At 39.0% G+C, this 22,138-nt stretch overlaps 2 protein-coding genes across 7 annotated transcripts; one reads left to right on the top strand and one right to left on the bottom strand.

Moving 5' to 3' along the window:
* Positions 1-650: 650 nt before the first annotated feature.
* Positions 651-4,809, bottom strand: anapc16 (anaphase promoting complex subunit 16). Of its 2 annotated transcripts, none has more exons than XM_037755877.1 (4): positions 4,648-4,809; positions 4,314-4,469; positions 1,379-1,453; positions 651-1,295 (listed from the first exon to the last, which is right to left on the bottom strand). In XM_037755877.1, the coding sequence occupies exons 2-4, from the start codon at positions 4,453-4,455 to the stop codon at positions 1,186-1,188; spliced, it is 327 nt and encodes a 108-aa protein (XP_037611805.1). In that variant the 5' UTR covers positions 4,456-4,469; positions 4,648-4,809; the 3' UTR covers positions 651-1,185. The 2 variants fall into 2 exon arrangements, with proteins under 2 accessions (XP_037611805.1, XP_037611806.1); XM_037755878.1 differs by having other exon boundaries at positions 1,186-1,295; positions 4,659-4,806.
* A 1,039-nt stretch (positions 4,810-5,848) lies between these two features.
* On the top strand, positions 5,849-21,900 carry ascc1 (activating signal cointegrator 1 complex subunit 1). 5 transcript variants are annotated; one of them, XM_037755493.1, is made up of 10 exons: positions 5,849-6,164; positions 7,818-7,920; positions 8,033-8,130; positions 8,216-8,394; positions 8,520-8,653; positions 9,587-9,706; positions 9,839-9,963; positions 10,524-10,627; positions 12,634-12,778; positions 19,066-19,439. In XM_037755493.1, exons 1-9 carry the CDS (start codon positions 6,050-6,052, stop codon positions 12,748-12,750), a joined length of 1,095 nt encoding a protein of 364 aa, XP_037611421.1. In that variant the 5' UTR covers positions 5,849-6,049; the 3' UTR covers positions 12,751-12,778; positions 19,066-19,439. The 5 variants fall into 5 exon arrangements, with proteins under 5 accessions (XP_037611421.1, XP_037611419.1, XP_037611420.1 ...); XM_037755491.1 differs by lacking the exon at positions 19,066-19,439 and adding an exon at positions 16,264-16,984; XM_037755492.1 differs by lacking the exon at positions 19,066-19,439 and adding an exon at positions 15,578-16,255.
* The last annotated feature ends 238 nt before the right edge of the window (positions 21,901-22,138 follow it).

Genomic DNA, 22,138 nt, shown 5'->3' with positions numbered 1-22,138 from the left:
TTTAAAGACATTTTTTTGGAAGGCAGCCAGATATATGCTGTTGCTACATGTGAGTGGGACTAACTGAGCTTTAAGTCAGGGAGGAACTGAAAGACATAAACACGTGTGGGCAGGGCATGTTCTGAGGGGGGATGTTATGAAGCAAGAGTCATCATTGGAGAGTTTACAGGGGAAAACATGTTTGTTCCTTTTTCATATACAAAGAATGAGCCTTCAGCAGCTCATGTAAAACCAGAAAACAATTTCAGACTTTCAAGAACTATGAGCAAACCACTTGTACAATGAATTCCTAGAAGGTGTGATGTACAATGAACTTGTGAACTCACAAAAGGAAATCTAAGCCGCGGAGGTGTGTCTTGTAATGTTCAGGGCCGTCCTTAAAGACATTCACTCGCAGTACAGTACACTCTGTTCGTTTCCACCCCTCATTTGTTTGAAAACGTCATTCACTGAGCAAAACACCGAGATCGGCCCGACTCCTCGCTGTCAACACAGCAGAGAAGTGACATGGAATCGATCACATCAGCGAGTTTCAGACTACAGCTCATTTAAGGAACAGAAAAAGTGTTCGTTTTCAACATAAAACAAACAGCAGCACAAACATTTAGTTGCAGGAGAGAGGAACAAACCAAGCAAACAAACAGTACAAGGAATGTCCAAGTATGACTTTATTTACAAGCGCTCTTTGTTTTCGCTCCAAGTGCTGAGCAGATTGAGCAGGCAGCAGGTTTATGAGTTACAGTGCAGCCATGTGGAACCAAAATGCCTCACTTCATGGGATTTAATATGTTACTAAAGATATTATTTCTCTGAACATAAGCCTAAGAGCAGATTTGACACTTGGCAAAACAAGTTTATTAGCCTAAACCGGTTGAAAAATCGAATAATAATCTATTACATCTTGAATTATTTAGTTATTAGTATGTAACAAGGAGATTTTTGTTGACAGTGGCTTATTATAGTAGGCTGTGTAATATATAACAAGTTGTTTTAAAAAAAGAAAAGAAAACCACGCTCTTACAATAGCTTAGATTTAATAATGCATCTCACATTCAGTATCTCCTGATAAAATTTCACATTTATATAGAATAAAATAATAAATCCATAAAGAAGGAAATCTCATTTATGAACTGAAATAAACCATCTCTCTTTATTTGGCTGTTTTATTAACCAAAGGCATCTGTTTTAAGACGGTGTAAACCCTAGTAGCTGTTCAATCGGTTTGTACCGCCACTCATCTGCTTCCAGCTCCTCCACCAAGCTCGCGAGTTTCTCCATTCGAGACACTTGTTGATCTGGAAAAACACACAGTTGTTGGTACCAGGTTTTCACGGCAAAAAAAAGAAGACATTGTGCAAATATGGAGTCACTGACTTACCGTGTTTAACCTGTTTAAGTGTGGAGGCAACTTGGTAGCTGAATACAGACTCGCATAGAAATCTGTCAGAGCCATCTAAACAGAAACACACAAAAGTAAGGAAGTTAAATGCTGGTGAAGACATAACTGAAGCCTCGTTGTTCGCTGGGCTAATAGTTCAATAGTGGAGCTTTCAAGCTACCCCAGAGAGAGAAGTTCAGTTTAAATATTATGTAATTTTCAGGAAAAGACCTTCAGCATCACTGTAGTCATTCAGCACTGTTTTTAACATTGCAGCACTCTGTGCCTATTTACACAAGCCAAGCTAACCATATTAGTTAGTGTATTTTGAGCTAGACAGGCAACAAAGTAGGAGTAAGGAGCCAGATTGCTATTTAGTCCAATATACAAATCATATAAGTTAATCATACCAATGTTTAATTCACACACATGTTGACGATGGATATTTTGGAGTACTAATTAGTATATGGGAATAAAGTTAAACGAAACTGACTTTATTATAGCCCCAGGTTGTCGCTCACATCGCATTGATGAAATATCTTTCAATAACAAGGTTATTATTTTAATTCTGGTGATGCATTTTTCAAGAGAAGCAAGGAGATCTTTGTTGGCTTCAACAACTTGGGAAATGGGTTAAAAGGTCTTTATTGCGCAGTCCACATATTTTATTTTTTCATATATTCACACACTTCAACTAGTTCCCCGCAGGGCTGAGTCATCTCACCCCTGCCCTTCATCCTCTAAACTGATGACTGCAGGTCCGACCAGCCAAATTGTCACATGGTCAAGTTCGCAGATGACACAGTCATCCTATCTTTGCTTTCAGGCCCCTCACAGCATCACAGCTCAGCTCTTAATGAGTTTGTGGAGTGGTGTGACAACTCCTGCCTAGAACTGAATGTGAACAAGACCAAGGAGATGGTAGTGACGTTCTCCAACAAGCAGAGAGATCTGGCTGCGGCAGTCACCACTACTATCCACGTGAAAGCCCTTAGAGACTGTTGTGGAGTATAAGTACCTGGGCACAATCTTTGATAAACTGCTGACATTTGCCTCCAACACAGAGGAGATCCTTATGAAATGCCAGGAGCGGCAATATCTCCTGAGGAAGCTCAAACTCTTTTGGGGTCAGCAAGGACATCCTCACAACCTTCTACTACTCTTTCATTTAGAGCATCATGACATTCTCCATCAAATTACCTGTATTGTGTTGTTAATTGTACTACTCTACGAGCCTCTACAATTGCCCCTCGGGGACAAATAAAGTGATTTGAATTGAATTGAATGGATGAATAATGTTGTTGTTCCAGGTGGGTAGAAGAGGCTTCTAGGAATCTGGAAATGTTCTCAAAACAGTTTCAAGACTTGTCAGACTAGTTCAGTTTGACTTGCATGCATTGTTCAGAAAACAGATGCACAAGACTCAATAGTACAATGACTGCATGAGGGGCACAAACTGCCTAGGACTAACTTTTATTGTGCAGCCCACAGAGTTTATTTTCATATATTATAATGTTGTTCCAGGTGGGTAGAAGAGGCTTCTAGGAATCTGGAAATGTTCTCAAAACAGTTGCAAGATCAGACTTGTTCAGAGTTTGACTTGCATGCATTGATCTGAAAACAGATGCACAAGACTCACATCTCAGTAAGTACAATGATTGCATGAGGGGCACAAACTGCTTGGGACTAAGTTACTTGAGTTTATGAGGAAATATGGAAATCATTTAATGATTTCATAAAAAGGTAGTGATATTGGTGAGCTTCTACAGGAGGAATAATTAAGATAGGATACGTAAAAAATCACAATAGTGGTAGTCCCTCAGAAGGGAATGGATTCTTGTTTTTGAAAATCTTTTTATTTTATTTATTATTTATTTTCTATATATTTATTTTCTGTTTATGTGTATCTTTATTTTGTTAGAAGTGCCATTTAACTGTTTAAAGGGACAATTTGTAACTTTGTACACGCATAAATGTAGCGGGTCGTCACACATGCGCGCTCGCATATGTGCGTTCGCGTGTAGCCGCTGTACCCTCCTCCTCTGCCTTCTCGCCTTCACTCAGACAGCTCAGCTCGCTCCACCTCTAGACGTGAACGCTTGCTCACTCCACACTGCAGAAGAGTTAGTTTAGCTCTGAGAATATCTAGTGAATGCACAGGGGACGTTTGTGCAGAAATAACTGCTGCAGCTCCTCCAGACCAACAGAGGTTTTCCGTGTCTTGTGAAGTGACGGAGCTCTACAGAGATTTACGTTGTCTTCTCGTTACCGACCGGGTGCCGGTGTCTCCTCTGCTCTCTCCGGCTGCGGGCGGAGAGAGCAGGGAGACACGCTGGAGAGCCCCGCTGCCTCAGCCTGCACTTAGGCAGGAAAAGCCAACACTAGGATCAGATCTAAATCATGTTCATGGAGAGACCTTCGTCTGATCAGCTAACATTACTGCCAAGCAGCTGAAATATAGAGTGATATTGTGGTTTTAGCTGACTTGTGTCGCCTCACTGTTTTGAGTGATGCTCGTTCAGGTATATTTAGAGCGAGCAAGCGCGAGCCCGACGCTGACTTTCGTTGATTTCCACGGCCACAGGTGTCGCTGTTAAGAAGCATTTCTGAAAGTTACAAATAGTCCCTTTAATTGTATGATTGATACTGTGAAGCTGTATATTGATTTTTGGCCCTGTAAGAAAGGGAACAGTTAAGAGAGAACAGGTGGGTGTGTGGGGTATGTTATGTTGGTTAAAGTAAATCCTGTATTGAATATATTGCATAATAATGCTGATGTTTGTATAACAAAAAAAACAATAAAGACATTGTTAAAAAAAAAAAAAAAAAAATACTTTGCCCAGTGCATTCTCAATGCAAAATAAGTCTCATTATATGATCCCCATAGCCTTGTTTGGAGGAGAGAGATAGCTAAAGACTGTGTGTTTAATCCTACCTTCCATCATTTCCCCTGCACCTTTAGGATATGTGTACAGGACTTTCCTTGGAGGGATGAGCTCTGAAGCACTGAACCCAGATCCAGTCACTGAGCTGCCACTCACTCCTCCAGCAGAGGAGGACGAAGAAGACGCTGCCATTAACCTTTAGACAACTTTAAAACACACACACACAAAAGAAAACATGTTGTTAGCACCAGTATAATCTGAGAAACACAAGTATGGTGTTTTAGTTAACTGCGACAACAATGCTAGGTGGCTAACAAGGAAGCTAACTATCCTGGACGGCCATTCACCATTAAAGTTACTACACACAACATGGAGATTACTAACCTTTTACTAACCTAAAACAATTTAACTTCCTGTTAATATCCTGGTTAATCTATAACGACTTTGAATCCGTGTCGCTGGTTATGTTGTTTGTTTTAGATGTTTTGACACTAAGTTTACGACAAAGACAGCGTTTTACGTTCGAAGCACCATAGTGATGGGAATTCCGGCTCTCTTTAGTGAGCCAGATCATTTGGCTCAGATCACCAAGAAGAAGAGCCGGTTCTTTCGGCTCTCAAACGGCTCTTTCGTTTTACCACTTCTGCCTTTTATAATTCAGCCAATTTAGCTTTAGCTGTTTTGATTTTTGATTAGTATGTTTGCACATATAGGGTTAGGGTTAGGGTTAGGAGGACGGTCTGCAGGACATATAATAATGCACGATTCATTTTTAACAGTCTCTTCTGCACTATATTCACTTTTTTTTAATAGTCGTGTATCACAGCTGTTACCCTGCACTATATTCAGTTTTAACATTTTTCTTCATCTCCTTGTATTTTTTATATCTGGTATATTTTTTTGTACTTTGTACTTTGCACTACTAACTTCTTTACTGCCTTTTAACTAACATGTTTTGCACTATGAAACTGTGATGCTGGAAACTTGAATTTCCCTCGGGATCAATAAAGTTACTATCTATCTATCTATCTATCTATCTATCTATATATATATATATATATCGCTTAAATTATTCAATATAATTATACTAAACCTTATAATTTCCAGAATACCATAATTTTACATGCTGCTTCGTTTCCGACTGTCATCTTGTCTGCTATTCGCGCACCACACTCCTCTCTCTTTCTCTCCTCCTCTCCCTCCTGCTCTGTACCTGTAGACTCGGACGGGAGCCAGATCTTCTCGTTCACTTAAAGGGACTGTTTGTATCTTTTTACACATATAAATCTACCGGGTCAGCTTCCAATGCACGCTCGCATATGCACGCTCGTGTGTGGCTACGCCGTTCAGACGCTCCTCTGCCTGCTTGTTTTCACTCACACAACGCGCTCGTTCTCACTCCACCTCACGTGCATGCGCGCACACTACACACTGCAGAAGACTTCGTAGCTCTGAGAATATTTAGTAAACGACAGTGGACGTTTGTGCAGAAATAACTGCTGCAGAGTTAACAAGCATTTCTGAAAGTTACAAACAGTCCCTTTAAAAGAGCCAGCTCTATGAACCGGCTCGTTCGCGACCGACCCATCACTAGTTCGAAGCCCCTGTCTGCCTTACGTAAAGCAGGGCAGTCGCTATGAGAACGTCAACCATAAAGCAATTAACTAGTTAGCAACGTGTTTTAAAAGCTTTAAAAGTCATTTTGTCGTGCAGCTAACTTGCTAGAAGATATATATTTGTGTTGTTAGGTTATCTTAGGTTTAGCTAACGTTACCTAGTTTACATTATGGAGGTTTTACGACCAGCTCTTATCAATATAAGAGGAAGAGTATACAGAAGGAACATCATTAAGGAGGATCACTATGAGGAGGAAGAAGAGTTGTCTTACCTGGGACCAACAGGTGAGTGGAGTCCTGTCAGTGTATTTGTGTAAAGTGCTGTCACAACCAGCACTGCTCCTAGTAGACCACTTACACACCAAAAACTGACAATAACCTGATATTATCAGGTGGAATTTCATTTAATTCTCACTTTGCAATATCATTTTTCCACTTGTGCAATTTTGTTAATAGTCTGTTTATTGTCAATACTATATATACTGCTCCTATTTTTTTTATTCTAAAAAATGAAATGAAATCATAATAAAAAAAAATACTAAATTGTTAGATGTTTCAAGTGTGCTTTGTAAAAATAAGCAGAAGTGAAACATGCACATAGGCTACTGTGTAAACATTATGAACAATAGGTTATACCAATTTATTGATAATTTGCTTTAGAAATCAAGAAGTTTCTTGGACATCATTAAAAAGCCTATACTTGTTCTTTATAATAATTAAAAAAAAGCAAATAAATACAATTTACACACCAAAAAACTGACAATAACTTGATGTTTTCAGGTGGAATTTCATTCATTCATTCATTTCATTTCATTCTCACTTTGCAATATCATTTTCCACTTGTGCAATTTTGTTAATAGTCTGTTTATTGTCAATACTGTATATGCTGCTCCTATTTTTATACTTCCTTCTATTTAAATGGTTCATATTTTGTTACACTTTGTTTAGCCCTTTTTTTACTGTGTTAGCTGATGCATCTTGTTTTTTGCACTATCCCCTTTGCTGCTGTTGACTAATAAAGGAATATCTTATCTCTTATCTTATATTACACACCAAAAACTGACATAACCCCGATATTTTCAGGTGGAATTCATTCATTCATTCATTTCATTCTCACTGTGCAATATAATTTTCCACTTGTGCAATTTTGTTAATAGTCTGTTTGTTGTCAATACTGTATATACTGCTCCTATTTTTATACTTCCTTCTATTTAAATGGTTCATATTTTGTTACACTCTGTTTAGCCCTTTTTTTACTGTGTTAAGATAAGGGATAAGATATTCCTTTATTAGTCCCGCAGTGGGGACATTTGCAGTGTACAGGCGCAAAGGGGATAGTGCAAAAAACTTACACTTACACACCAAAAACTGACATAACCCCGATATTTTCAGGTGGAATTCATTCATTCATTCATTTCATTCTCACTGTGCAATATCATTTTCCACTTGTGCAATTTTGTTAATAGTCTGTTTATTTTTAATACTGTATATGCTGCTCCTATTTTTATACTTCCTTCTATTTAAATGGTTCATATTTTGTTACACTCTGTTTAGCCCTTTTTTTTACTGTGTTAGCTGATGCATCTTGTTTTTTGCACTATCCCCTTTGCTGCTGTTGACTAATAAAGGAATATCTTATCTCTTATCTTATCTTAACACAGTAAAAAAGAGCTAAACAAAGTGTAACAATATATAACAAGACTATTAACAAAATAGCACAAGTGGAAAAATGATATTGCACAGTGAGAATGAATGAAATTCCACCTGAAAATATCAGGTTAATGTCAGTTTTTGGTGTGTAAGTGTATGTTTTTTGCTCTATCCCCTTTGTTGCTGTACACTGCAAATTCCCCCACTGCGGGACTACTAAAATAATATCTTATCTTATCTTATCTTGAAAAAGAAACCAATAATATATTTGTATATTTGTATGTATAGAGAGTGAAGACCTTGCAGCAGATGAAACCTGTGATACAAACTTAATTGAACAGACTGATAAGGGATACCGCTGTGCCATTGATATCCCCAGTGTTCTTTACAAGTGAGTTATCTACTGTACACAATGCACATGTTTTTGATTGTTCTGTATCATCTCCAACTGGAAAAGCACAAGAGGTTTTGTTTCTAAGTAGCATCATTTGTTTGTTCTGCAGATACATCATTGGGAAAAAAGGAGAGACACGTAGACGTCTGGAGTTTGACACAAAGACATCTATCAACATCCCAAAACCAGGAGTGGAAGGACAGATTGGTGAGGATCAGTTAAGAGCATCATAAGGTAGAGAGCACTTTCTCAATAAAAGATTTCCTCTCAACTTTCTTCCTTTGCCTTCCAGTTATCACAGGTCCCCATAAAGCTGCAGTCTCCTCTGCAGTCACACGAGTCGAGGTCATTGTCGAGAGTTTCCGGAAGAAGCAGCCTTTCACGCATTTCCTGTCATTCCCTCTGAAAGATCCCAAAATTCAAGAAGGTTTCCTGAGCTTTAAAGACGAGGTGTTGAAGCAGTGCTCACAGGTACTACAGAAGGAATATGAATGCTAATGATGAGGGGGCAGCAGTGGCCATGTATTGTTTTGAGATCAGCACATTATGTCGTTAACACATTCTATATTATTCACAAATTGTCATCTGATGTGTAGGATCACGGAGTAGATGGAAGCATCTTTCAGAACCCTGCAAAGCTTCACATGACAATCGGCACCCTGGCTCTGCTAAATGACACGGAAGTGAGAAAAGCATGTGAGCACCTCAAAGAGTGTCAAACCTTCATCAGGTAGGGGCCAAACAAGGTTACTTTTTTTGTTTTTTTAGTGTTAATAACACTTTGCAAACAATGTGAGAAAAGTTACAAGTTCAACGATATAGTACAGCAGTGAATGGTCAGTGGGTAGGACACCAAATAGACTAACCAAGGGTGAAGGCTGGATGTTGGCAGATGTGATGGCTGAGAGTCAAAAACAGACTTCCGAAATAGAGATACACTGTAAGGCGGGACACGTCCAAATCATGTGGGTGAGATTAGCTGGTCCTCCGTGACATTTATCACAAATGGATCAGTGTCAGGGCAGATGCAAGTTTGCTTTTAGACCAGTGGACTCTGTGTATTACTTTGCAATGTAAGACCTTGTGACCTGGCACAAATAGATGGCGTGAGGACACGTTTCAAAACTGATTGCCAAACCTCGGTCTTTATCTCTACAGATCCTTTTACAAACAATGATGACACACGTAAGTAAGTGTGCACACGCATTTTGGCAACGGAGGTACGGCGGAGTGCAATAGCTTATCAAGCTATGCAAGTTCATTAACCACCAAGATTGCAAATGCAACCTAAACAAATTGACTTTCCAGATCCGTGTGTTGTTAGTGAGTGTGAAGAAGACATTAGCAAGTGGCCCAATATTCAGTGGCCAAATATATATACACATATTTGGTGGAGAAACCTAGCATGTAGTGTTACACCAGCGAGGAATTACAAGCATACAAGTCACTAGATGCTTACAACTATGTTATCTGTGGTCATGCATAGAAATCAAATACCATGACAGACTCCGCGTTTTGAGTTTATTCAGATTTATAGTTCTCACTAGCGCACCAAATTAGAAACAGACTATTGTATTTGCTCAAAATTCAGTATCTGAAAAACTCTAAAAACTTTATGTGCCAGGTGAGTCACTGCAATCTGCTTTTTGCTGTCTGCCATCAGGGACATCACAGAAGGAAACCCTCTGCTGCTGGAGGTGACAGGTATAGAGTACATGAATGATGATCCAGCCATGGTTGACGTCTTGTACGCCAAAGTCAATGTGAAAGACAGATCTGACAAGTAAGTGGATCAATAACAAATCCTGTGAGAGAAAGTTGACACCTCACTTTTTTTTATTGCTGCTCTTAAAGGGATAGTTTGGGTATTTTGAAGTGGGGTTGTATGAGGTAACACCCAAACTCTCCCTTTAAGGTTGCAGGTGATTGCGGACCGGCTGGTCGAGCACTTTGTCTCAGTAGGGCTGATGGTCAGAGAGTGGGACAGAGTGAAGCTGCACGGCACCGTGATGAACACTCTGTTCAGGAAGGACTCCACAGGTAAAGACAGTACATGCACACTGCATACATATGTGCCAGTAGCCTTGGTAAAAACAAGGTTATTGACCTGTTGTGACCACATTGGCAGCTCCTGCCCTGAACCGGTTTGCCAATGTCCCCTCATTATGTTTTAGCTCGGACGCGAGCTGCAGTGACGACAAAGCTGAGTCTTGAACAATTACAACAACAAATTCCTGAAGATAGACATCAGGCAGCCAGTTCTCTGTTTGGCCACAGCTCTGTTTACGTGCTCCAAGCGGGCGTGTTTTCCAAGTACTCTGACAATGGCTTCATTCATTTTGTCCGTGGATAAAGTCCAACCCCAGTTCTCAAATTTGTACTGAGCTGACCAACAACACAGCACAAGGGAGGGGTCGAGTCACTGCTGGCCCTGTTTGCCAGAATGTAGATGATTAAAAATCCAGTGTTTTTTTCTCTCCTTAGTCCCTGTTTCACAACTAGATGACCTTGTTTGTCACCTTGCTATTGCCCACTGTAGCAGCAAGTAAACATGTCCAGCAGATAGCATGATTTTCTTTGTTCTGTGTTACGTTGTTCAGCTTGTCCTTTGCACTCTGGTGTTTTTCCAGTTGAAGACACGGGCGGGCCCAGAAGACAAACCACAAGTGAACGAGAGGCTTTTGATGCCAGAAACATATTAAAGGTTAGATGACATTTAACTCCTGCATGCTCTTTTGAAATACTGCTGGAAATGAACTACATTCTGATTACTCTTATTGAGACACCTGCAGCAATATTGCAGCATACAACTATCTGCACATTCAACACACTGTATGTAGGTTTTTCTAATGTGTGTTTTGGTGTCCCATTGGGATATGAGAGCTTGCCAATTAGTATGTCTTAAAAATAGGGAGATTTAGGTCTTTAGGGTCTTTGCATAGAGGATAATCAGGTTCATTTTACCGGCTGACTCACTCCTACCGATCGTAATGGAGTTATGATTTCAGGCTGGTACTAAAGGATTATGTTCCCAGACCAGCTGCGATATGTAATTAGACGTTAACCCACCTGATCTACTTTGAAGCCAGTTATGGTTGGCCCAATTTCAGTATTTAAATCTCCAGTCTGTAATCTTTAAGTGTGTGTATGTTCTGTTTTGAGTGAATCGCCTACATAGGCCTTTTTTTACAGCAGACATTTTTACTTCTCACTGTAGGAAAAGCGCAGGTGTTACAAATAACATGACTGTTGCATTCAAGTGTCCCAGTGGGCCATGACAGTGTGACAGTGAGCCACAATGCACAACATCAGGAGGACCCTGAAACTGATGCAGCTAAATTTAATTCAGCAATCTTTCATTTTTACTATTTGAACCTGTGCTTTTTCCTACTGTGACCTGTCAAAATGTCTTCTGTGAAAAAGGCCTGTTGTGTGCTTTTTCTGTTCTCTGGTGTTTGACAGGCAACATGATATTACATAGAAAAAGTGGGAAGAACTGGCAATGTCTGGAGACCTACACATGCACAACATGTAGACAGTTCTGGTAACAATAAGACAAATGCTGTTGCTATAGGTGCCTAATCGGAGTGATCACGAGCAATATAGATCCTCGTCATTCAGGACTTAATGATAATAGTAGTCACAATAGCGAGAAGGGCACACGGAGAGAGCGGATCTCTGCCAAGGCCATTTCCATAAGGGAAAAATAATACGTGTATCAGGCCAGTAGGTTTTCTGTAATCCTGCTAACTAACAAACAAACCAACAAACCGAATCGAAAACATATTATATATAATATTTATACAACACTTTTTAAAACAAAGTTCCCAAGTGCTTCACATGCTTGAACCAGGATTAAAACATTTCACGACTGCACTGAGGCAAATAAAACCAGGGAATTTAAAGTAATACAAAAATAAAATGGAATAAAACACCCAACAAAAATCAGGCTAGTAGTTTTCCCGTAATCCTGCTGACAAACAAACAAACCGAGCCAAAAACATTACCTCCTTGACGGACGTTACAAAACATAAAAAGTCAAAGAATCATGAATAATGTGTCATAATTTTGTTGCATTTTCAAATTTTACTTTTAATTTTTCCTCAGTGCTGGTTTTAAGATTTCAACCTTTAACCAAAAAATGCTAAAATATAGGGTGCTAAAAATCTAAGATTTACTGCTCCAGAGTACATTGATTAAACCTGTTATTTGAGGGAACAAGAACACACCTGTATAGCTCAAAGAGGAGAGTTTTGATTGATTTTTTTCTTTCTTTTAAAGCAGCACTTGTCAGAGCGAGACTTTCCAGATGCGGTGTCTTTGTGTGTGACGACTGAAATGTGACACCCGAGTTCACACTGCAGATAAAGACATTCACCTTCCTTACCTCTCCGGTGCGAGAGAAGATTGTTTGAATAACAAAGATCTTCATTTTCTTTTTCTCTAAAAAAATGACACAAGGCTGCATACCAAGTGCTCAGTCACCCGTAACCATGGTAACACCATGTTTGTGAGTGACAGTGACAGCCGAGTTTTAATAAGTACGGTTGACTTTTTAAAGACAGAGCTGACTTTTCTGAATCGTTTAGTGGTTTGACTACTTTTTTTAAAATTAGGATATATTGTTATATTGGCAAAATAAGGTATAATGATGATGAAGTTTTATATTATTAAAGATTTTATTTAATTATTTTGCTGTTTTCATTACAGAAATTTGGTGCTTATCGTTTTGGAGAGTTTGAGCTGAATGCTGTCCTGCTGTCCCAGAGATATTCGACAGATTGTACGGGCTTCTACACCACTGCAGGGAGCACCAACTTCTCATGAGCTTCAACACGGCCGAGCATATTCTGAGGTGGGAAATTAATAATGAAAGTTTCTAGTTTAGCAGAAAATTGAAGCAGTCTTGATAGTGTTGTCCAGTAGGTGGCAGCGTAATGTTGGTGTCTTTTATTGCAAATGACTTGTTCCACCTGTATCTGAATCAAATTCTTTGTTTTCTAAAAGCCCTTGGGAATAGTTTATGCAGAAAAATAAAATGATCAGAGTGCAGAATGATTGAAAGTTCAGACTAAAGCTCACTCAAAAGATGAGACATGCATGCAAAAGGCTGTAGGTTGTCAAATTTCTGTTTTTGTACTTTAGTCTCCAGACAGTCGGATCTCTTCAGGGAATCTGAGTCAAACAACATCAAAGTAAATGACACCAAACACGCTTTTAATGGAGCAGACAATCAAAAGACAACATGAAGAAAACAAGAATTTACATCAAAAACTTCACTTTTCTTTTGACTTGCTGGTGCAGGTTTGAGGATTTGTTGTTCACAATGGAAAGATTTTAGTTTGGATGGGAGTCACAGTAAAATAATGTCACTTTGTCACATAGCAAGACTAAAATAACACAGACTAAAAAAATAAAATAAAGTAATAATATAGCCAGCAATAGATACAATTTTGCAAGACTGAAAATTACAACAAAAGAATATTGAAAATAAATTGAATTAATTAATTTAAATAACAGGGATAAAAATAATATAAAAATCAATAATTAAAACTTAAAATGTTAAACTTTAAAATTAGTCCAAATTAAAAGCCAGATTAGAAAGATAGGTCTTTAATTTCCTTTTAAAAATACAGAGGGAGCTTGTCGTTCTAACATCCAGAGGCAGTGAGTCTCACAGTTTAGGGGCATAAAAACAGAAGGCACTTTCGCCGCCAGTACTTTTATGGGACACATAAGGAACATTTAAAAGAAAAGTGGTGGAGGACCTCAGTGATCCGGCTGGAACATAAAATGAAAGAAGATCTCTGATGTATGGAGGAGCACGGTCATTTAACGCTTTATAAACAAGTAAAATAACTCTAAAATCAACTCTAAAAGTTAAAGGTAGCCAGTGCAGTGTCTTAAGCGAAGGAGTAATGTGATCCATGTTCTTTGTTTTAGTTAAGACTGGCTGCAGCATTCTGAACTAGCTGTAGATTTCTCAGACTTTTTAGGTAAACCAGTGAAAAGGGAATAACAGTAGTCTAAACGGCTATTACAGCATCTTTATGAGATAAAATGGGTCTGACATTGGTGATATTCCTAAAATGGAAAAAGGATGTTTTTATGACCTTGTTAAAAAGAGAATTAATTACAATTAATAATTGTGCTTAAGTACTGTACTTAAGTACATTTTGAGATACTTGTACTTGTGTGTGTCCATTTGATTTGATTTGCGACTTTATACCTCTCTGCCCTACATTTCAATTTTTTTTTACTCTACTACAGCAAATGTATCTTATGGCTGTAGTTACTTTGCAGATTAAGATTTTAAATACAAAACATATGATGAGCTTTTATAATATGATGTATTGTTCAAAATGCAACTACCTGACAGCATATAAAGTCAAAATGAGCTCCACCTCGACCAACTACAACACTAAAATGCTGCTTACACATTAATGCAAAATCAATAATAACTCAAATTATAATATATTTAATAACATTACTTTGAAAGTGAGAGTATTCTTATAATTAATAATGTAATATAAATTATAATGTGTATTCTACTATCAATGCACCCTTAATTCTAACATCCATGGACTATCATGCACCTTACTACCATAGCACCATCCGCCTGTCTTGCACTGATGTACAGTGTGCTACACTGTCTGCAGCATATTAATATAAATAAATAGTGTATGTTCGAGGATGTGTGTGTACTACAGTATAGGCCTACGGCCACTGTGACTCCCACGGGATCAATTCCTCTCCGTTCTCACCCTCTGCCACCTTTCCATCAAGTAAACACAAGCTTGCGTGTCTGTATTTCCTGCAGCAGAGACCTTGAGGCATCAATCCAACGATTGGTACAGTACGTGATGCCACCGTCATACAGAAGTGCTTCTGTTGGCTACATGTACACGTCCGTGTACGGCGGTGGCGTCACTTACTGATCCTTAGCAGTTTTATTTCAGACCGCAGCTCTTGAGCTTCAGAAATGCGTGGGAAAATGTAGTTTGCAAAGTTAAGCTACTGATTTAAATCATAAAACAGCGACGCTGTCACCACGCCACTGAGAAATGTCGTTAAACTAGTAGGCCAATACTGGATCTGACTACTTCTCGCACCACTGGTTGAACATTTACTTGTTGTCACCTGGTAGGAATCAACATCCAAATACAGTGTTACCCTACAAGCTGTCAAAATGCCCTGACCCGTCCATTCTGGTGAGGTTATTGGCCGGTACATCTCATATGCATTCAGTGCGGCCTTCCAGGGAGTCAGTATTAATGGCGTGTTTTGAATAATTTAAGGAGTCTTGCTGCACCGTCTCACCTGTCAACCGTGACAGCTGAAATAGCTCAACGTTTTTTTCAGCCAATATTTTGAGAAACTCTTGACTTTTACCAGCAGATTGTGAGACTTAAACATTTCATTATTTATATCAAATATGAAGTTTACAAGGAAAAAGTCTGAATAATAGTTTAAAAAATAAATGCCAAACGAGAAAACTTTCATAGGTGTTGGAAGATTCTGGTTTCACAGTGATCATAACCGAGTATTACCCATTTCCTTTCATCTTGCTGCCTCATGAATGTGTTAAAGCGTCACTGACATGATTTATTACACCAGTCTTGGTTTTTTTTTTCCCCTCCATCTTTTTTATCAGTACCCTCCCCGCATGAAGCCACAACCTCGTTCCCACTCCCGTCTGTCGAGTGTGTCAGTGAATACAGACATCGGACACAGAGCCTGGCTGCTCTCTCGCCGTCAGAGCGTTTTTTTTTCTTCAGCCCTCCCCTCCTCAGCTGGCGATGCGCTCTGCTTGGCATGCAGGGCGGCGATCGCAGAGCGGCCAAAAGTTACACTGATGGAAACTGAGGGCGCTTTTTGTTTGTCAGCTCTGCCATCCCATGCTGTCCACCCTCCCATTTCAGCAGTGGCGTGATTTCTTTTTTTCCCCCCTGTTGTCCTGGAGCCATGTCAACAGACGCCATTGGACGGGGGACATGCAAATTTTGTCATCGGGAAAACAGCCAGCCGTCCGAGCCATCCATGCGTTGACTATGACACTGTGTCTGGGCTTTAAAAATGTACCTTTTCAGACCCAGGAAAGGCACCCAATTATCCACTTCCTGTCTCCTGAGAGCATGCTTGTTAGTGGGTCAGGAGTACACATCCAGCATAACGCCACTCTCAGGAAACGGATACAGAGAGGGATTCTGGGAATTACCAACACTTTGTTCATAAGCACACGCACACACAGAGAGAGAGAGAGAGAGAGAGAGAGAGAGAGAGATGATTTGCAAGTTAATGAAATTCATTGAGAATGTGCATCCTTGTATCTGTTGGCAGGGACATGATTAAAGATGCGCTGGGCAGATGTCTTCACTAATGATCAGACTGAAAACACACATGAAGGGACATGCGTCATCCGCAGACAGACTCGCACACACTGAAGATATTTCAATTTGTCAACAGATTTCCATATAAGATGTTCAGACTACGTGTTTATTTAAATGGCCATATGTGTGTTTTGTTGCATGGATCAGGAACGTATTGAACTATAGGGCTGCATGAACCATCATATTCCAGTATCGGTCAATTAGTCTATTATTTTCTCGATTCATTTAACAATCATTTAGTCTATAAAATGTGAGAAAATGGGTAACATTTAAGGAGTACAAACATCTAATACACACAACGATGTAGTTGTAAGCAGCTTCAAGGACATATTTAAGTGTTTATTAATGTACAGTATTTGGCGACAATTATAATTTCTCCTATGAAGACATATTTTATATTATTACAGTTGTGGTTTTACTATATTGTCATTCATTATCTGATTATTATAAATGCTTCTATCTGCTTACACCTACATTATAGTGGGTTGTAGAGCAGTTATTCCCAACCTTTTTCCTTAACGGACTACTTTTCTATCATTGATTGAACTGACGACCCCTGACTAAGTGATATATTATGGATATTTCATATTATTTTCAATGCTTTACAATAACAGTACAGAACAACTGATAAACTGTACAATTAACCCAAATATTGAACAAAATAACTGCAGGAAGTTTGTGTAAAATGACCAATGTGGATGCATTTTGAGCAGATTATTTCCTGTGAATATTACATCAGAGATGAGTTTTCCTGGTATTTTTAGGAACTTTTAGGAACTTTATTATTTTTGACAATCATATCTACTTAATAGGCTTATTTGTTTTTAACAAATTCAGTGTTTTCTTCTCCATGACGCTTGGCCATTGTTCTATTAGCTCTTCGGTTGTTTTAACTGAGTAGTTTTCTAATTGAAATTGACCACTGGTTCCCAACCTGAGGGTCCTGGCCCCCACTAAGGGTTGCCAAAACTTCACGGGGGGTCACGAGCGTACATTATAGCATGTTATATACCAATTATTGAAAGTTTAAATACTGCTTATCAATGCTAGGTGCAAGGATATATCTTTAAATCACTTGTTTTATCCAGCTAACAGGCCAAAACCCAAAGATATTTAATTTACAACGATATAAAACAGAGAAAAGTGGAAGATTCTTGCATTTGAGTAGCTGGAACCAGCACATGTTTGGCACTTTTGGTTGATAAATTATTGAAATGTTGATTAATGGCTGGCCACAATTATGCATTTTAGTCACATTTAAGTCAGAAATCTAATAAAATGCTGCATATTTGTTTGATTTTCACAGATTTATCTATAGTGCAACTCAAAAGTCATGTTGCTATGTCGTTCATGTGGGCGAGCTTGCTCACGCACTGCCCCAACATACATTTTTTTCCTGTCGCTGCCACATCTCTCATCCTAATTAGTCATCTCTGTGCTTCCCGCTGTGGGAACTTCCATCCTGACCCCTTGAGATTTCGAGACTAGCATACGTCCCTTTCAATGAGCCGGATAAATGAGACCTCAGTGTCTGTTTGTGTTACCGCGGAGCGGACGTGTTTCCTCTGCGGATCTGCGTCCTTATTTCTGAAGATCTGAGGAGACACAGGAGCTGCTGGGTTTGAATTTAAAAAGCTTAGTTGTCTTGGCGGGAGTGTGTTCATGATGCTTGTTTACATGCATTGATGAGTCAAATGTTCAGAAGGCTACACCCACTGAAAACAAGTGCGAAGTAAAACCAGCTGATAAAAACACATCCCCAATGAATTTACTTTCCCCCCCGCTGTGTTCAAAGTGTAGAAAAGAAAAAGCTGTGATTTTGGACGAAGCAATCACTTAGATGAGCCCGTAAAACTTACAGTGAAGCTTTCAATAATGAGAATTCATTCATGTTTGCTAACTGACGTCTTGTGTTATCTCAACCCAGTATTGTTTAGGCCTCTATCCAATTTGCATATTTAATTTCATGCCAGTTTTCAGAGTTTTTTTTTGATGCAAAGGGCTGTTTGAATTAGGTCTTACTTGATCAATTGTCTAACTTTTTTTAAGCACATTTTGGGGTTTTTGATATTCAGAACCGCACTATGCAATTTTTCACAGTGTGATTAGAAAAATTAAGCTTTCATTCAGAGGAGCTGGCGTTAACATCTGCTGAGTGGAAAAAAGAAAGATGATGTTTGACAGACGTGACCTTTTAATACAGTAGATATGTTTGATTCGTTTGCTCGGAGTAATAACACACGTGAAATCGATTTTAAGCGCCTAATTACTTTTTAAGGTCACGGTTAAGTTTTTACCCACGTGTGCCTTTTAAACACGAATGTTGATCAGGTCCATAGAATATTTTAATCCAAATCCAATTAAGTGAAAGGGTGAACTTGACAGCAAGAACGATGACATTTCAGCAGGTAGCCTCGTACTCCTGGTGTCATGTTGCCCACTTTAACAAGCTTGAATCTGAAGATTGTTTTAAGAGGGTCCTTTGATCAATCAAACACATGCGAGATGTTGCAAAAGGTGCTCTATAAATGATCCTGCTAGGCAAAGCCAACGAATCGCTCAAATTGGATATTGTTAGCGGTGAAATATGACAGCCTTCCCTTTGATTGTTCTCCCATGTTGGATGTGACTTTCCAGCTGAGTGTCACCGCCGCTTGAATGTCACACTAATCACTCCGTCACTAATGGGCATGAGCGGCCTTGACGGACAGCCAAGGCTAGACTATTTGAAATGTCTAATCTGTGTCTCCAGCGAGAAGGCAGGTGATCCCTGCAGCAGCAGCAGCAGTAGCAGCAGCAGCAGCTCTTTATCATTCAGAGTGCTGAGTCTGGAGGGCTGCATGCAGCTGTCCACGTCTGTTTACTGCTGGAGGCGTTCACACAGGGAGGAGAGGCACAAAGCCCAGTGTGTTTGAACAGCAGGTAGTCACTCAGAGCTGCTGTTTACTTTATGTACACTTTGCACAAGGAGAGTTTGAAATAGGGCTGCAACAATTTTTCATCATCGATCCATCTCTATTACTTTTGAAGATGATTGTTTAATGTATACAGGGCTGCAATTAACGATTATTTGCATTGTTGATTATCTTCTCGATTAATCGATTCGTTTTTTGGTCTAGAAAATGTGTGAAAAATGTCGATCAGTGTTTCCCAAAGCCCAAGATGACGTCCTCAAATGTCTTGTTTTGTCCACAACTCAAAGATACTCAGTTTACTGCTTTAGTGGAGTAAAGAAACCAGAAAATATTCATATTTAAGAAGCTGAAATCAGAGAATTTTGACCTTTTTTCCTAAAGAAATTACTTAAACTGATTAATCAATTAGGTTGCAGCACTAAACAATTTAAGATGTCTTGAAATTGCTTGTTTTGTCTGACCAACAGTCGAAAATCCAAAGATATTCAATATACCTATACCCTCATGAGGGAAATATCTGTGTCTTTAGCAGCTAAATGCTCCGCTATGTTCACCAGCTAGTCGCTACCACCGTGATAGATTCAGGTTTAATATGCAGGAGTTGAGCTTCGCTGCTGTAAACTCTCTCTGTATCGGAAGCTATAAACTGTTAAACAAATCCTCCTCCTGACTTGAGTGTTTTATCCGTCCACTTGAATCCCCTTCACACGGCACTTAATGCTGTTTCTTATTGGTAGGATGTAGAGTAGTGAAACTGATGGGGATTTGTTATTTATAGTATTAAGTATAAGCTGGATATGCAGACTAAAAATAAATCATCTGCTGAGACCGAGCATGTCAAGAGTTCAGAATATTAGCCAGCGTCTGTCTATTGTGTATATTTAATTGAAAAAGGTGCTGCACTCTGTTCCACCCCTGCTGCAGCTGCCCGCAGAGCAAAACCAGCAGCTACAGTACTTTTCCTGGCAAATGCAAACTGCTGTCAGACTGCTCTCAACTAACTTTGCACTTTTAATAGCTGTGTGACCCAGTTTGAGTCCAATTGAATTAGATCTATACGCATTTAGAGCAGCTGTAAGTCACTCGAGATTACTTATTAAATGCCTCCCGATGTGGTTTATTCTCTCCTCAACTTTCAAAATAACTTCTTTTGATGGTTCTCATATCCAGGAAACTTGCTTTCAGGCAGGCTTTTTTTTTTTTCATGCACACTTTACAGTCCATCACAGGCAGTTAACTGCTCCACAAATAAGCAGTGGTGTCTGTTGTAGAAGAAACGCAGATGTAGGATTTGTTTGTTGTATTGTGTCATCAATATGCAATGCTTTAATGTGCAGGGTAGCACTTAAAAATAACAACAAACGGTTGTATGAATGTTTATTATTTTTTATTAATTATTTAAAAAATTGTTATTATAAGTGTCTGACAACATTATGGAAAGGATCCTACAGAGAAATTAATATGTTTTCTTTACCTTTCGCTTGATCCGGTCTGTTTGTTGTTTGTTATTGTGTCCAAGTCCCGCTCAAGGTGAAGTCTCGTTGTGAAATCTGAATATCCGTATGCCCAAATAAATACAAATTCAAAGACCTCATCCAAATTGTTGAAATCATCTAAATATTCAGCCATGACATTGAAAATCTTTTACTCAATAAGGCTTTAACACAACAAACTCGCATTTCCACCATTGTCTTCCGGCAACCCATCACCTCGCCAGATTTCAGAACGAGATTTCTCCTTGAGCGAGACTCTTTCCATAAAGTCAGACACTTATAATAACAATCAGAGCCTGTCAGTGGAAAAAACAAGCACTTTTAGTGGACGTAAATGACGGTGCCAGCTTGCCCCAATAAGATTACATTGCAGCCTGTGAGTGGCTGCCGTCTACAGCGCTCTCCCTCAATACTGGACCAACTTCAAAAATTGTTGTTCCTATTAGTCAGTTAGACACAAACACATGGGAAAATAGTGCAGGTTGAAAAATACCGAAGTTACCCTTTAACCCACTAACATTATAAATAGTTTTACTAAGTCTATTGCTTGTATTAGTGTTTGTCTTTGCCTTAATATCCTGACTAAATAAATTAAAATTGTCATCTAACCTTTTCTGTCATTAGTCAGTAGTCAGATTATTCGCTTCATTGACAGAAATTGAATCAACAATTATAATTGATTAATTGTTTTAGCAGAGCAAACATGTCAAGCATTCACTTGTTCCAGCTTCTCAAATGTGAGTATTTGCTGCTGTATTTTATATAATTTCAAATTTGGGGTTTAGGACTGTTGGTCAGGCAATTATGAAGACGTCACCTTGGACATTTTTCACTATTTTCTGACATTTTATAGACTAAATAATATATTGATTAATCAACACAGTCATATAATAATCATTTGTTGCAGTCCATAGGGTGCTATATTAAACTACAAATATTGATCACTGACTATGTTTTGCAGATCATCGATGTAGTGTTCAGCGTGGCTGGCCGATGAAGAAACTCTCAGTTGGCCGTAAATGAGAAACATCAGATCATGAACATGGATGGATTTACAACATCTTTGCATCCTTGCTGAATATTTTTGTAAAAATCAGTTGGAAAATGAAGATGCCACTTTTTAACATTCTGCTAAATCTGGCATGAATAAATAAATAAATGTGTGACGCATCCACCCATGGCTTGTTGCAATTAATTGTTGTGTAGCAGAAATTCCTGAAGCGATCCTCGCGGAGTTGTTGCATCATGTGAGGAATATGTGCAACCACGATAAGCAGCGGAGCTCGTGTTGGGACTCACGAGCTGTTTGTAAAGACAGAAAAGGGAAGTGTTTACATTTTGTAGACGGCTAATATTTACAGATAAGCAACCCTTCAAATTATGCTGTCTCGTCTGATGTTATTCAAATTCCTTCCCT

This window comes from Sebastes umbrosus, chromosome 20 (genome assembly GCF_015220745.1).
Source record: "Sebastes umbrosus isolate fSebUmb1 chromosome 20, fSebUmb1.pri, whole genome shotgun sequence".
Lineage (NCBI taxonomy): Eukaryota > Metazoa > Chordata > Actinopteri > Perciformes > Sebastidae > Sebastes > Sebastes umbrosus.
The sequence above is the reverse complement of the archived record's forward strand: the minus strand, read 5'-3'. Positions and strand labels throughout refer to the sequence as shown.

Bases quoted from the DNA above. Each gene is read 5' to 3' on its own strand.
- ascc1 (XM_037755490.1), top strand. From the start codon at position 6,050: ATGGAGGTTTTACGACCAGCTCTTATCAATATAAGAGGAAGAGTATAC. The intron at 6,165-7,817 runs GTGAGTGGAGTC...TTGTATGTATAG, and splicing joins GTCTTACCTGGGACCAACAG to AGAGTGAAGACCTTGCAGCA. The intron at 9,964-10,523 runs GTAAAGACAGTA...TACGTTGTTCAG, and splicing joins GTTCAGGAAGGACTCCACAG to CTTGTCCTTTGCACTCTGGT.
- anapc16 (XM_037755877.1), bottom strand. From the start codon at position 4,455: ATGGCAGCGTCTTCTTCGTCCTCCTCTGCTGGAGGAGTGAGTGGCAGC. The intron at 1,454-4,313 runs GTAGGATTAAAC...GTTTCTGTTTAG, and splicing joins TGCAGGGGAAATGATGGAAG to ATGGCTCTGACAGATTTCTA. The intron at 1,296-1,378 runs GTAAGTCAGTGA...GTGTTTTTCCAG, and splicing joins ACTTAAACAGGTTAAACACG to ATCAACAAGTGTCTCGAATG.